Source organism: Pseudorasbora parva, chromosome 6, assembly GCF_024679245.1.
Source record: "Pseudorasbora parva isolate DD20220531a chromosome 6, ASM2467924v1, whole genome shotgun sequence".
NCBI lineage: Eukaryota > Metazoa > Chordata > Actinopteri > Cypriniformes > Gobionidae > Pseudorasbora > Pseudorasbora parva.
Window position 1 is genome coordinate 40,071,139 of NC_090177.1, and position 11,735 is coordinate 40,082,873.

The window sequence follows — 11,735 nt, forward strand, 5'->3', positions numbered from 1 at the left end:
AGGAGTAATTATCCCCGAACGGAAACTGTTCGGACCAATGAAATCATCAGGGCGGGCTTTAGACGATTACGGGCAGATGATCAACAGTAACGTAATCATCACGTCATCAAAGGGGCTTGGATTATATTTGTTCGAATCCTAAACGGAGAGCTTGTTTGTATCTGCATTCACCTTCACAATTTCTCTCAAAGATGATGATCATGTTGGGTAAGGACTCTGTGTTTTCATTCAATTATTTTACAACACTGGCAAAGATCGTGTATTCCAGCCTGATTTCAGCGCGCGTGCAGACAGGGTTGCCATTTTTTTACAACCAAACGCGGCAACTACTAGGGGGGTTCTCCGGGAGAAAAAATGGCGTTTGGGGGGTAAAAGCATAGACAGTAAAAGAAATGGACCGAGCGTTCCCATTGACGTCAACGGCGAAATAATAAAGTCAACCTAGGGGCGCTCACTTCCTGATGGCTGAGCGAACTGCGCAGGCTCAGACTGAGCTTGACGACGTAGATGTGACGTGAGCCTCCTGTCGGACAGCTGTAGGTCTTCTACTAGTTGTGGAAAGTGAAATCTAAATCACGTTGTTTAAATATTTTCTCCCGTTGCTTTTGGCTCACTATGGGCTTCTCCCCATTCTTCCCCCTTGACTTTATCAGACTTTATGTCTCCACGTCCCCCCGACTGCCTCATAGACAGTAAAAGATTGCCTGCGAGCGTCTCCTCAGGTCTATACGGTAATTTCTCAACTGTGCGACAGAGTCGCGTTGGTTATGACGCAATCGTTAGCCTATTTTTACAAAAACAGCTTCTGCGGGGCGATAGTGTAAGATACAAGGTAATGGAGCCTTTAATGCATTGTCGTGTTTCTTTAGAAATAAACAATGGACAAATGGAGTCTTTAAACGCCTCAGATGTAAAGTTATTCACTGTCAAAGTGACTCAAAAATGAATGGGAGTCAATGGGATGCTAACAGCAGGTGATGGCTTGGTTAGCAATGGCCGCCCCTAGGGGTGGAACGCTTTCCGAGCGCTAGATTACCCCCTTGGGTAAAAGGTGTGTTATTTTGGCAAGGTTGCCTGCTAAAATTCGCACTCATGAGTCTTATATATCACATAATAGTCGCTATGAAAACCCGCGGACATAGAAAAGAACCCGCAGAAAAAACGCGGATTTGGCAACACAGTGCAGTTGAACTCTGTTGACATTTGACAATGCACCGCTCTGATTGGTTGTCGGTCTGTCCAATTGATGTATTTCCTGTTTGGGTTGAAACACGCCCCATAATCACAGCCCAATGGAGCAGCAGACTCATATTCTGACTAGAATTGACTATGACCATGTCAGGCTAAATGTGTGTGCGCTCGCCTTTCAATTATGCAGTGCGTTGGAATAACATGTTTCTTTCTTTCATAATATAAGATTAATGTTGGGAAACTTAGACTCGTAGATGAACCCGATTTGAGACTGATGGTGTGAATGCATCACATGAAGGTAAATGAAGCTCTGGTGTTGTTCTAACACAGTATGCCATTCTTTCTTTTTCAGACTACTAAAGGAGAATTAAATTCCTCCATATAATAGCAGTGAATAGCGACCAGTATCACAGATTGATCCGATGCCACACGTACTTATGCACGCACAGATCAGGCATATCATTATGACCATGATCATTTCCTGATATTGTATTGGTCCCCCTTTTGCTGCTTGACCCATCAAGGCCCCTGGAGGTGTGCTGTGGTATCTGGCATCAAGATGTTAGTAGCAGATCCTTTAAGTCATTTAAATTGTGAGGTGGGGAATACATTGGTAAGATGTTTTTGTTCAGCACATTCCACAAATGCTCGATTGGATTGAGATCTGGGTAATTTAGAGGCCAAGTCAACACCTCAAACTCGTCCTTGTGCTCCTCAAACCATTCCTGAACCATTTTTGCTTTGTGGCAGGAGCATTATCTGCTGAAAGAGCCACAGCCACAGGAAATACCGTTTCCATGAAAGGGTGAACATGGTCTGCAGCAATGCTTAGGTAGGTGGAGCGTGTCAAAGTAACATCCACATGAATGGAGGACCCAAGGTTTCCCAGCAGAACATTGCCCAAAGCATCACACTGCCTCCTCCAGCTCACCTTCTTCCCATAGTGCATCCTGGGGCCATGTGTTCCCCAGGTAAGAGACACACACGCACCCGGCCAGCCACGTGATGTAGAAGAAAACGTGATTCCTCAGACCAGGCCACCTTCTTCCATTGCTCTGTGGTCCAGATCTGATGCTCACGTGCCACTGTTGGTGCTTTCGGCGGGGTCAGGGGTCAGCATGGGCACCCTGACTGGTCTGTGTCTATGCCGCCCCATACGCAACAAACTGCGATGCTCTGTGTATTGTGACACCTTTCTATCAGAACCAGCATTAACTTCTGGAGGAGTTTGAGCTCCAGTAGCTCGTCTGTTTGATCGGACCACACGGGCCAGCCTTCGCTCCTCACGTGCATCAATGAGCCTTGGCCGCCCATGACCCTGTGGCCGGTTCTCCACTGTTCCTCTTGGAGCACTTTTGATAGAGACTGACCACTGCAGACCGGGAACAGCCCACAAGAGCTGCAGTTTTGGAGATGCTCTGACCCAGGCGTCTAGCCGTCACAATTTGGCCCTTGTCAAACTCACTCAAATCCTTACGCTTGCCCATTTTTCCTGCTTCTAGCACATCAACTTTGAAGACAAAATGTTCACTTGCTGCCTAATATATCCCACCCACTAACAGGTGCCGTGATGAAGAGATAATCAGTGTTATTCTCTTTATAATGTTATGACTGATTGGTGTAATTGTCTACTATATAATATAAAACAAATTAAATAAATGTAATTTATTTCACTTGATAAACTTTGTCAATGGCAAGCATTAGATGCCATCCATTTTTTGTTCAGCAAAATTGAAATGCATGAAAGCTATATTAATTGAATGGGATCTAGTCTGTGTATTGTGTCCGTCTTAGTATCATTATTAAATTCTGTTCTACTGGAAGCAGATACAAATACTGGCCATTTTTCTAAATGTCATTAAACCCCGCCATATTAAGTCCTTAGTGGCAGATGATCATTTGGAGTGGAGATCACTCAAAACATAAAAAAAAGTTGTACAGCGCCATCTAGTGTTAATATTCATTCCTGCACAGTTCATGAGAGCAAACCACTGCAAGTGCGCCGGTGATATATTCAAAGACCCGTTTCTTTTTCATGTATTTATTTGCATTCAAATATGATTCATATTGCTTTTTTACCCAGTCATGGATGTTATCCTCAAACAAGATTTAATGAAAGGCAACACAGACACTGTAAACTTGAGAAGTAATTGCAGAGACTGGTGGCAAGGACCGGTGTGTTTATACCAGCTCAGTCCACGGGTGGTTTGTGAAAGTTAAAAGGAATGGAATATCATTGCAAACAATACAGTCTGGGGTGTTTTAGAGTCCCGTAAAAATAAGAAAAACATAAGCATGGTACAAACACGAGCGAGCTGTAATGATAAAACCCCAAAATAAATGCTCAGTTGACAGACACACAAACACTTGTTCATGCACAAGCTCAACACATGTAGCCTACATACCTGTGCATGTTATTCCTCACACACACGCACAAAATGACCCACACAGTTGCACTCACTTGCACACCCACATGAACTCTCATGGAAATAAAAAAAAAAAAAAAAAAAAAAAAAAAAAGTGAAACCCTGGTTAAGTTGCATACATCCAAATTCTTGCTGTTGTAGAAAACGAAACTGATAATGATTTGTGAAAGTGAAGTCAGATGAAAAGTGAAAAGCATGCCTAAATAAACTGCTCTAACCCCTCCCACACTATAACCCCGCCCACATCCACCTGACCCCCGGCCTCAGCTCCGCCCTCGGCCCCGCGCTGGCTGGTATTAGCAGCAAACCTGTAATACTACACAGAGTCCTGTACTCATGTCAGCTCCTCTAGTGAATGTAGAGTAGATATGCGGCCCTCTGTGTGGGCTTGACTTTGAATGTCATCGCGTGTGTTTTAACTGAGGTGTATTGGCTGTTGCTCGGGGCGGCGAGATGGTCCAGTGAGGTAGAGCCAGATTTCGTCCCGCAGGTTGCTAGCGTGTTTATAGGGTTTGCGTCTTGAGCTCGATGGGCTCGCCGCGGGTCTCCAGCTGGTTCTCCGCCTCTGGGGATCGGCTGCCCTTGAGGGTGGCTAGCCGCTCAGAGAAACCCCGCATACGGGGGAACAGCAGGAAATCATACAGGATGGCACCTATAGCACCACCAATCATCGGCCCCACCCAGTACACCTGCCAGAAGACAGAAAGAAGGTCACTGAATATAATCATCTATCTATCTATCTATCTATCTATCTATCTATCTATCTATCTATCTATCTATCTATCTATCTATCTATCTATCTCGGTCGTTCGTTTGTCTGTCCGTCTGTCTATCATTCGTCTGTCGGTCTGTGTGTCTTTCATTCGTTCGTTCATCTGTCTGTCTGTCTGTCTTTCATTCGGTCAGTTGGTCGTCTGTCTTTCTGTCTGTCTTTCATTCGTTCATTCATCTGTCTGTCTGTCTTTCTGTCTGTCTTTCATTCGTTCATTCATCTGTCTGTCTGTCTGTCTATCATTCGTTCGTTCCTCTGTCTTCTGTCTTGTTCGTTTATTCATCTATCTATCTGTCTGTCTATCGGTCGGTTGTCTGTCTATCGGTCGGTCGTCGTCTGTCTGTCTATCATTCGTTCTTTCCTCTGTCTTCTGTTTGTCTTGTTCGTTCGTTTGTTCATCTGTCTTTCGATCGTCTGTCGGTTGTTCGTCTGTCTGTCTATCATTCATTCGTTCATCTGTCTGTCTGTCTATTGTTCGCTCGGTCGATCGTTCATCTGTCTGTCTATTTTTTTGTTCATTTGCCTTTCTGAATGTCTGTCGTTCGTCTGTCTGTTTGTCTGTCTTTCTGTCTATCATTTGTTGGTTCGTTCATCTGTCTGTCTATCATTCATTGGTCGATCTGTCTGTCTGTATTCTTCATTCATCTGTCTGTCAGTCTATTGTTCGTTGGTCTGTCTGCGTATCGTTTGTTTGTTCGTTTGTCTGCCTTAAATGCATCCATCCATACATCTGTCCATTCATCTATCTTCCTAAAATCCATCCATTCATCCATCCATCTTTGCCTAAAATCAATCCATCCATCCATCCATCCATCCATCTATCTATCAGAACAGGAAACGAAGTCTGCTAAATATTTTTGTGACCTATAGTACGGTCCAGTTTCAGTGTTTTTGCAGGTCCTGTTTTTTTTTCTTTCTCTTACCCAGTGATTGATGAAATTCCTCATGATAACAGCAGGAGCGAAAGACCGGGCCGGATTCATGCCAGCGCCAGTGTAGTACATCTGATTCAAAGACAAATAACACGGTGCGTTAGTAGAGTGTACTGCACACTTAAACAAAACTCACGCAAACGAAAACAGTCCTTCTCACCCCCATCAGGTGGCCCATGGTAATGGAGAAGCCGATGGACAGAGCGGCAGAACCCAGATGGCCGTTTCGTCTCTCGTCTGTGACGGCGAACACACAGATCACCAGCTGCATGGTGAGAAAAACCTCCACCGTGGTGGCCATTCCCACACTGATGCCCGGCTGAAGCTGGACGGACAAACAGGTACAGAGGAAAGTACTGATGAAGGTTTGAATGTAAGGGCCTGTTAGAGCAGTCTGTGTTCTTCTATAGTGTGCTATATACAGTGAGTAAACTATAGTAAAGTATGATTCTTACCGTGTTAAGAGCCAGTGTGCCTCTCATGTTGTTGGGTGTAACTCCATAGAGGGCCGCGGCCCCTGCCATGGCCCCCAGGCATTGGGCACAAATGTAGAAGAACGCCCTGAACAGGGACATCTGCGAGCCGATCAAATAGGCGAAGGTGACGGCCGGATTGATGTGTCCCCCGCTGATGTGGCCGATGGATTGGATTAGCGTGGCAGCAGCAAAACCGAAGCAGAGGGCCGTGTGGAAGACGTGGTACAGGCCGGAGGTCCAGCGGAGAGCCGCACCCATCCCGAAGAACACGAAGAACATGGTGCCGAAAAACTCGGCGAACACCGCCCGCCAGAACATCATCGAGCGAAACTCCCACATCCTGACTTATGAGATCCAACTACAATTAAAAAACGATTTTTTTTTTTTTGGAATTGGCAAAAATGTCTAAAGGTACAAAAATGAAAAAAATAAGCAAAAAGTTAAATCCTGTGTGATTTTTAGCTAGTTGAGCTGAAGCTGCTGCGACAAAATAAATAAAGGGAAAGGATGGCAAAACTAGTGCTGAAAGTCCACCGGATAGATCTAGCCGTTAGCTAAGGCTGTGTGTGAAGCCGCGAGTAAACGCTCACACATGTAGGCCGTTTCTCTTCGCCAGCACAACACCCAGACTGCTAAAGAAACATGAGGTGTGTGTGGTTGTGTGTGCGCGCGGAGAAAATCTGGAGGGTTTTGTCAGAGCGACCTGAACATCGATGCTAAAGGCTAAATCTACAGGGCTAATTCTAGATGAGTGACACAGAAGAGGTTACGGAGCATATCCTGCCCACAGCAAGTAGAGCTGGTCTGACGGACCACAAAGGGGCCATGGGGGCATTTATAACGGCCTCGGGGCCCAGCGTGACGACATAATCCCCCTCGAGAGCCAGAAGCTGAAGGGGCATCCCATATCAGCACACTTCATCAACTCAAACAGAGTGAGGTTAACACAGGAACATCAGGGCTCGGAGTAAAGGGGACGTATATTTCTGAGGCCCGGGACACAAAGCAGATCCACCAATCAGATTTCAGCGAGCCACACTTTGAGATCAACACGAGATCTGTCAGATCAGGAAAGGCCTGCAGATTTTCATCAGAACTCAGTGTGATTTTGTTGCGACAGGCGAGTTAGTGCTGACTTGAGCTCCCACATAAAACACACACGAGGCTCATCCTCGGGATAATGTGGAGCATCCGCACACACTAAATGTGCCTCCATCCCCGCGGCTCAGGAGAGGCCCTGTGCTGAGAGAGACGAGCCTGCCCTTCAGACACATGCTCCCGAATCCCTGAGCACAGGGACACACTGTTCCACAGAGCAAGAGCCCGACGAGAAACACGCTTTATCCGCCTCTGGGGTTGAGCTCCAGGCCGTCCTCAGGTTTACAGTTCAAACCTTTCATCTGGATGGCCACGTACAAACAGCAGCAGTGTGCTCACGGCACTTGTAGACTGTCTGTCCATCCATCCATCAATCGGTCCATCCATCATTCCATCTGTCCATCCGTCAATCCATCAATCCGTCCGTCCGTCAATTCATCCATCCATCAATCCGTCCGTCTGTCAATCCATCCATCCATCCATCCATCCATCTATCTATCTATCTATCTGTCTGTCTGTCTGTCTGTCTGTCTGTCTGTCTGTCTGTCTGTCTAAAACATCCATCTGTCATCCATCTATCACCTATCTGTCCGTCCGTCCAATGATCCATCCATCCATCTATCCATCCGTCCGTCTGTCTGTCCATCTATCTATCATCTATACATCCATCCATCCATGCAACCATCTATATATCTATCATCTATCTGTCCATCCATTTATCTACCATCCATTCATCCAGGCATCCATCTATCATCTATCTGACTGTCCGTCCACCCATCTATCTGTCATCTATCCATTCATCCATCCATCCATCCATCCATCCATCCATCCATCCATGCATCCATCTATATATCGGTCATCTATCCGTCCATCCATTTATTATCTCTCCGTCCGTCCATTCATTCATCCATCCATGCATCCATCTATATATCTATCATCCATCCATCCATCCATCCATCCATCCATCTATCTATCTATCTATCTATCTATCTATCTATCTATCTATCTATCTATCTATCTATCTATCTATCTATGTATCTATCTATCTATCTATCTATCTATCTATCTATCTATCTATCTATCTATCTATCTATCTATCTATCTATCTATCTATCTAATCTATCTATCTATCTATCTATGTATCTATCTATCTATCTATCTATCTATCTATCTAATCTATCTATCTATCTATCTATGCATGCCCCCAACTGTAAACATGATGGTATAGATGAACATAAATCATTTTCTTATATGTGGTTAATCATTTCTGTATCTGGTGAATGCTGGTGGTGGTTCTGGTTTGTTCAGGGCAGAAGTGATTAGACAGAGGTTTGTATTGTGTGAGGAGCAGATCGGTTTTGGAGGGGCGGGGGGCCTCATAGCCGGATAAAGCCCTGGAAAATCCCTCTGTTAGAAGAGCTGATGGTGAACGAGGATCGCTGATCTCATCTGTTTTACTACCTCACTCACACACACACACATGCATGCTGAACAAAACAAAATGCTGGCTGGCCCTGTGTGGATGTTCTTCATTGTTTAAGTGCATGTGTGTGTTATTAACTGCTATATGATGTATGCATGTATACTCGTGTGTGTGTGTGTGTGTGTGTGTGTGTGTGTGTGTGTGTGTGTGTGTGTGTGTGTGTGTGTGTGTGTGTGTGTGTGTGTGTGTGTGTGTGTGTGTGTGTGTGTGTGTGTGTGTGTGTGTGTGTGTGTGTGTGTGTGTGTGTGTGTGTGTGTGTGTGTGTGTGTGTGTGTGTGTGTGTGTGTGTGTGTGTGTGTGTGTGTGTGTGTGTGTGTGTGTGTGTGTGTGTGTGTGTGTGTGTGTGTGTGTGTGTGTGTGTGTGTGTGTGTGTGTGTGTGTGTGTGTGTGTGTGTATAATATACTGATGTGGGAATATTGCCATTGAACATTTTGCATCAGATGAAAGAGAAACAATATTACCGTTTATTAAATTATGCTACAATTACAAGTTGAAATGTGGATCAGAGTCATTTGTAGCAACAACAACAAAAAAGTTTTTTGTGTCATGTAAGGAAATAAAAAGCTGAGGTTATTGTACATGTGCGGGTGTGCTCTTACTCCTATTCAATAACATTTACACAAGATTATAGTCTGATGTGACTCGAGTACAGTAAGAGATTAAGAGTCCCATTATTCAATCACCTGAAAGTCAATATTTTCTCCAAATGATAAACAAAGTAAATCTTGAGAACACAATTCTATACCTTGCTACAGAAGAAATTGTTTAACAAAAGCTATAATGACACATTGGCATAACAGTGATACAAAAAGACGATAAAATGACAATTCTGGTGGATTTGGAAAATATCGGTGGTCCACTTTAGACATTCTACTAATTATAAGTAACTTGTCAACTGCATATTAACTGACTCTCATAAGAGTATTAGTAGACTATAGTTAGTTAGTAATATCTGTAGAGAAGCATCGAAATAAAGAGTTATTAAGCAGACACGCTTCAAATCCTCAAATGACTGCTAGCTGACAGTCCACTGCTACTTAAATATACCTGTATATGTCCTAATTAAATTCATAAACAAAGCCTTAATTAATATTCATCCTCCTATATTATTATAATGATTTTTAATGATTCTTTCCAGTTATGATATTACTTAATAAATAGTAATGGTACTCACTTAGCCCGGCTTCCAGAGATGAAATATGGATTTGTCTTTAATTTAATGTATTATATTTAATATTTCCTTTTACTGAAGCACTAAAGAGTCAAGCTGAGTATTGCCTGTACTACTGTCTGTAACTCTCACTGGGAGAAAGCACATGTTATCAGTATGTTTTGGGAAACTTTCTGGTTCAGGCCAGAGCTTTACCAACTCCAACCTTGGAGAAACTGTGTATCTGTGCAATATTCTGTTACAGATCAGTGTTGAGAATGGGCATCCTAAGGGATGGGTGGACCTAAGAGATGGGTGGACCTAAGAGATGGGTGGACCTAAGAGATGGGTGGACCTAAGAGATGGGTGGACCTAAGAGATGGGTGGACCTAAGAGATGGGTGGACCTAAGAGATGGGTGGACCTAAGGGATGGGTGGACCTAAGAGATGGGTGGACCTAAGAGATTAGTGGACCTAAGAGATGAGTGGACCTAAGAGATGGGTGGACCTAAGGGATGGGTGGACCTAAGGGATGGGTGGACCTAAGAGATGGGTGGACCTAAGAGATGGGTGGACCTAAGGGATGGGTGGACCTAAGAGATGGGTGGACCTAAGAAATGGGTGGACCTAAGAGATGGGTGGACCTAAGAGATGGGTGGACCTAAGAGATGGGTGGACCTAAGAGATGGGTGGACCTAAGGGATGGGTGGACCTAAGAGATGGGTGGACCTAAGAAATGGGTGGACCTAAGATATGGTTGGACCTAAGAGATGGGTGGACCTAAGGGATGGGTGGACCTAAGAGATGGGTGGACCTAAGAGATGGGTGGACCTAAGAAATGGGTGGACCTAAGAGATGGGTGGACCTAAGAGATGGGTGGACCTAAGGGATGGGTAAACCTAAGAGATGGGTGGACCTAAGAGATGAGTGGACCTAAGAGATGAGTGGACTTGTTGTTCTGGGCAAGCTGGCGTCTGCTCCAGATCTGGAAGGTCACCATGTACCTAATTTCAGGGTGAAAGCATCAACAAGTGACACGTCTATGGACACGTGCATCTGATTAACTGACATGTGTGGAAATTTACCATGACTGTTCATTGTCTCTGAGCAAATCAGAATCATTCACCTTGCAGTAATGACGTGGATAGACCTTGAAAACAGTATAACTGTTGGGACAATAGTATGTACGATACGACGGGACGGGTTGAGAGCGAGTAAGAACTCCTTGTGAGACTTGAAGCTGGCTTCTGCAGATGAAACTGCAAACTATTCTTCAGTACATGTTTCTTTAAAGGGGGGGTGAAATGCTGTTTCATGCATACTGATCTTTTTACACTGTTAAAGACTTGGAATCCCATACTAAACATAGACAAAGTTTCAAAAGTTAAGGTGGACGTTTGATGGGAGTATTTCTTTGTCAAAAATACTACTTCCGGTTAGTCATAAGTTTCGGCAAGTTTTTTGAGATCATGCGTCCCCATTGACGTTAGTGGGGGCGGAATTTCCTTGTATGGGCCTTACGGACAATTCTACCGGAAGTGCGTGAGAGAGAGCGAGGGAGAGAGCGAAAGCAACAGGCTACGCCCATCAAAGCGCTGGCTTGTAGGATGCTAAACAGGTGATATAACCAGTAGCTACTGACTTACCCACTGATAGGCCGGTGGTCGATCTGTATTAGCACTTTCCTCACGCGACGGGCGAATCACTTTCCTCACAGAGCAACTCACTTTCCTCACGCGGCAGGCGAATCACTTTCCTCACTGAGCGAATCACTTTCCTCACAGAGCGACTCACTTTCCTCACGCGGCAGGCGAATCACTTTCCTCACTGAGCGAATCACTTTCCTCACAGAGCGACTCACTTTCCTCACGCGGCAGGCGAATCACTTTCCTCACTGAGCGAATCACTTTCCTCACAGAGCGACTCACTTTCCTCACGCGGCGGGCGAATCACTTTCCTCACTGAGCGAATCACTTTCCTCACTGAGCGAATCACTTTCCTCACAGAGCGACTCACTTTCCTCACGCGGCAGGCGAATCACTTTCCTCACTGAGCGAATCACTTTCCTCACAGAGCGACTCACTTTCCTCACGCGGCGGGCGAATCACTTTCCTCACTGAGCGAATCACTTTCCTCACAGAGCGAATCACTTTCCTCACAGAGCGACTCACTTTCCTCACGCGGCGGGCGAATCACTTTCCTCACA

The 11,735-nt window shown here is 44.9% G+C and overlaps 1 protein-coding gene across 1 annotated transcript; it reads right to left on the reverse strand.

Moving 5' to 3' along the window:
* Positions 1–3,945: 3,945 nt before the first annotated feature.
* On the reverse strand, positions 3,946–7,234 carry mipb (major intrinsic protein of lens fiber b). The gene is made up of 4 exons (XM_067447374.1): positions 5,777–7,234; positions 5,482–5,646; positions 5,313–5,393; positions 3,946–4,306 (listed from the first exon to the last, which is right to left on the reverse strand). Exons 1-4 carry the CDS (start codon positions 6,134–6,136, stop codon positions 4,121–4,123), a joined length of 792 nt encoding a protein of 263 aa, XP_067303475.1. The 5' UTR covers positions 6,137–7,234; the 3' UTR covers positions 3,946–4,120.
* Between the last annotated feature and the right edge of the window lie 4,501 nt (positions 7,235–11,735).

Excerpts from the sequence above, each read along its gene's own strand:
- mipb (XM_067447374.1), bottom strand. The coding sequence starts at position 6,136 with ATGTGGGAGTTTCGCTCGATGATGTTCTGGCGGGCGGTGTTCGCCGAG. Across the intron at positions 5,394-5,481 it reads CCATGGGCCACCTGATGGGG|ATGTACTACACTGGCGCTGG; the intron begins GTGAGAAGGACT and ends TCTTTGAATCAG. Across the intron at positions 4,307-5,312 it reads GGAATTTCATCAATCACTGG|GTGTACTGGGTGGGGCCGAT; the intron begins GTAAGAGAAAGA and ends GTCTTCTGGCAG.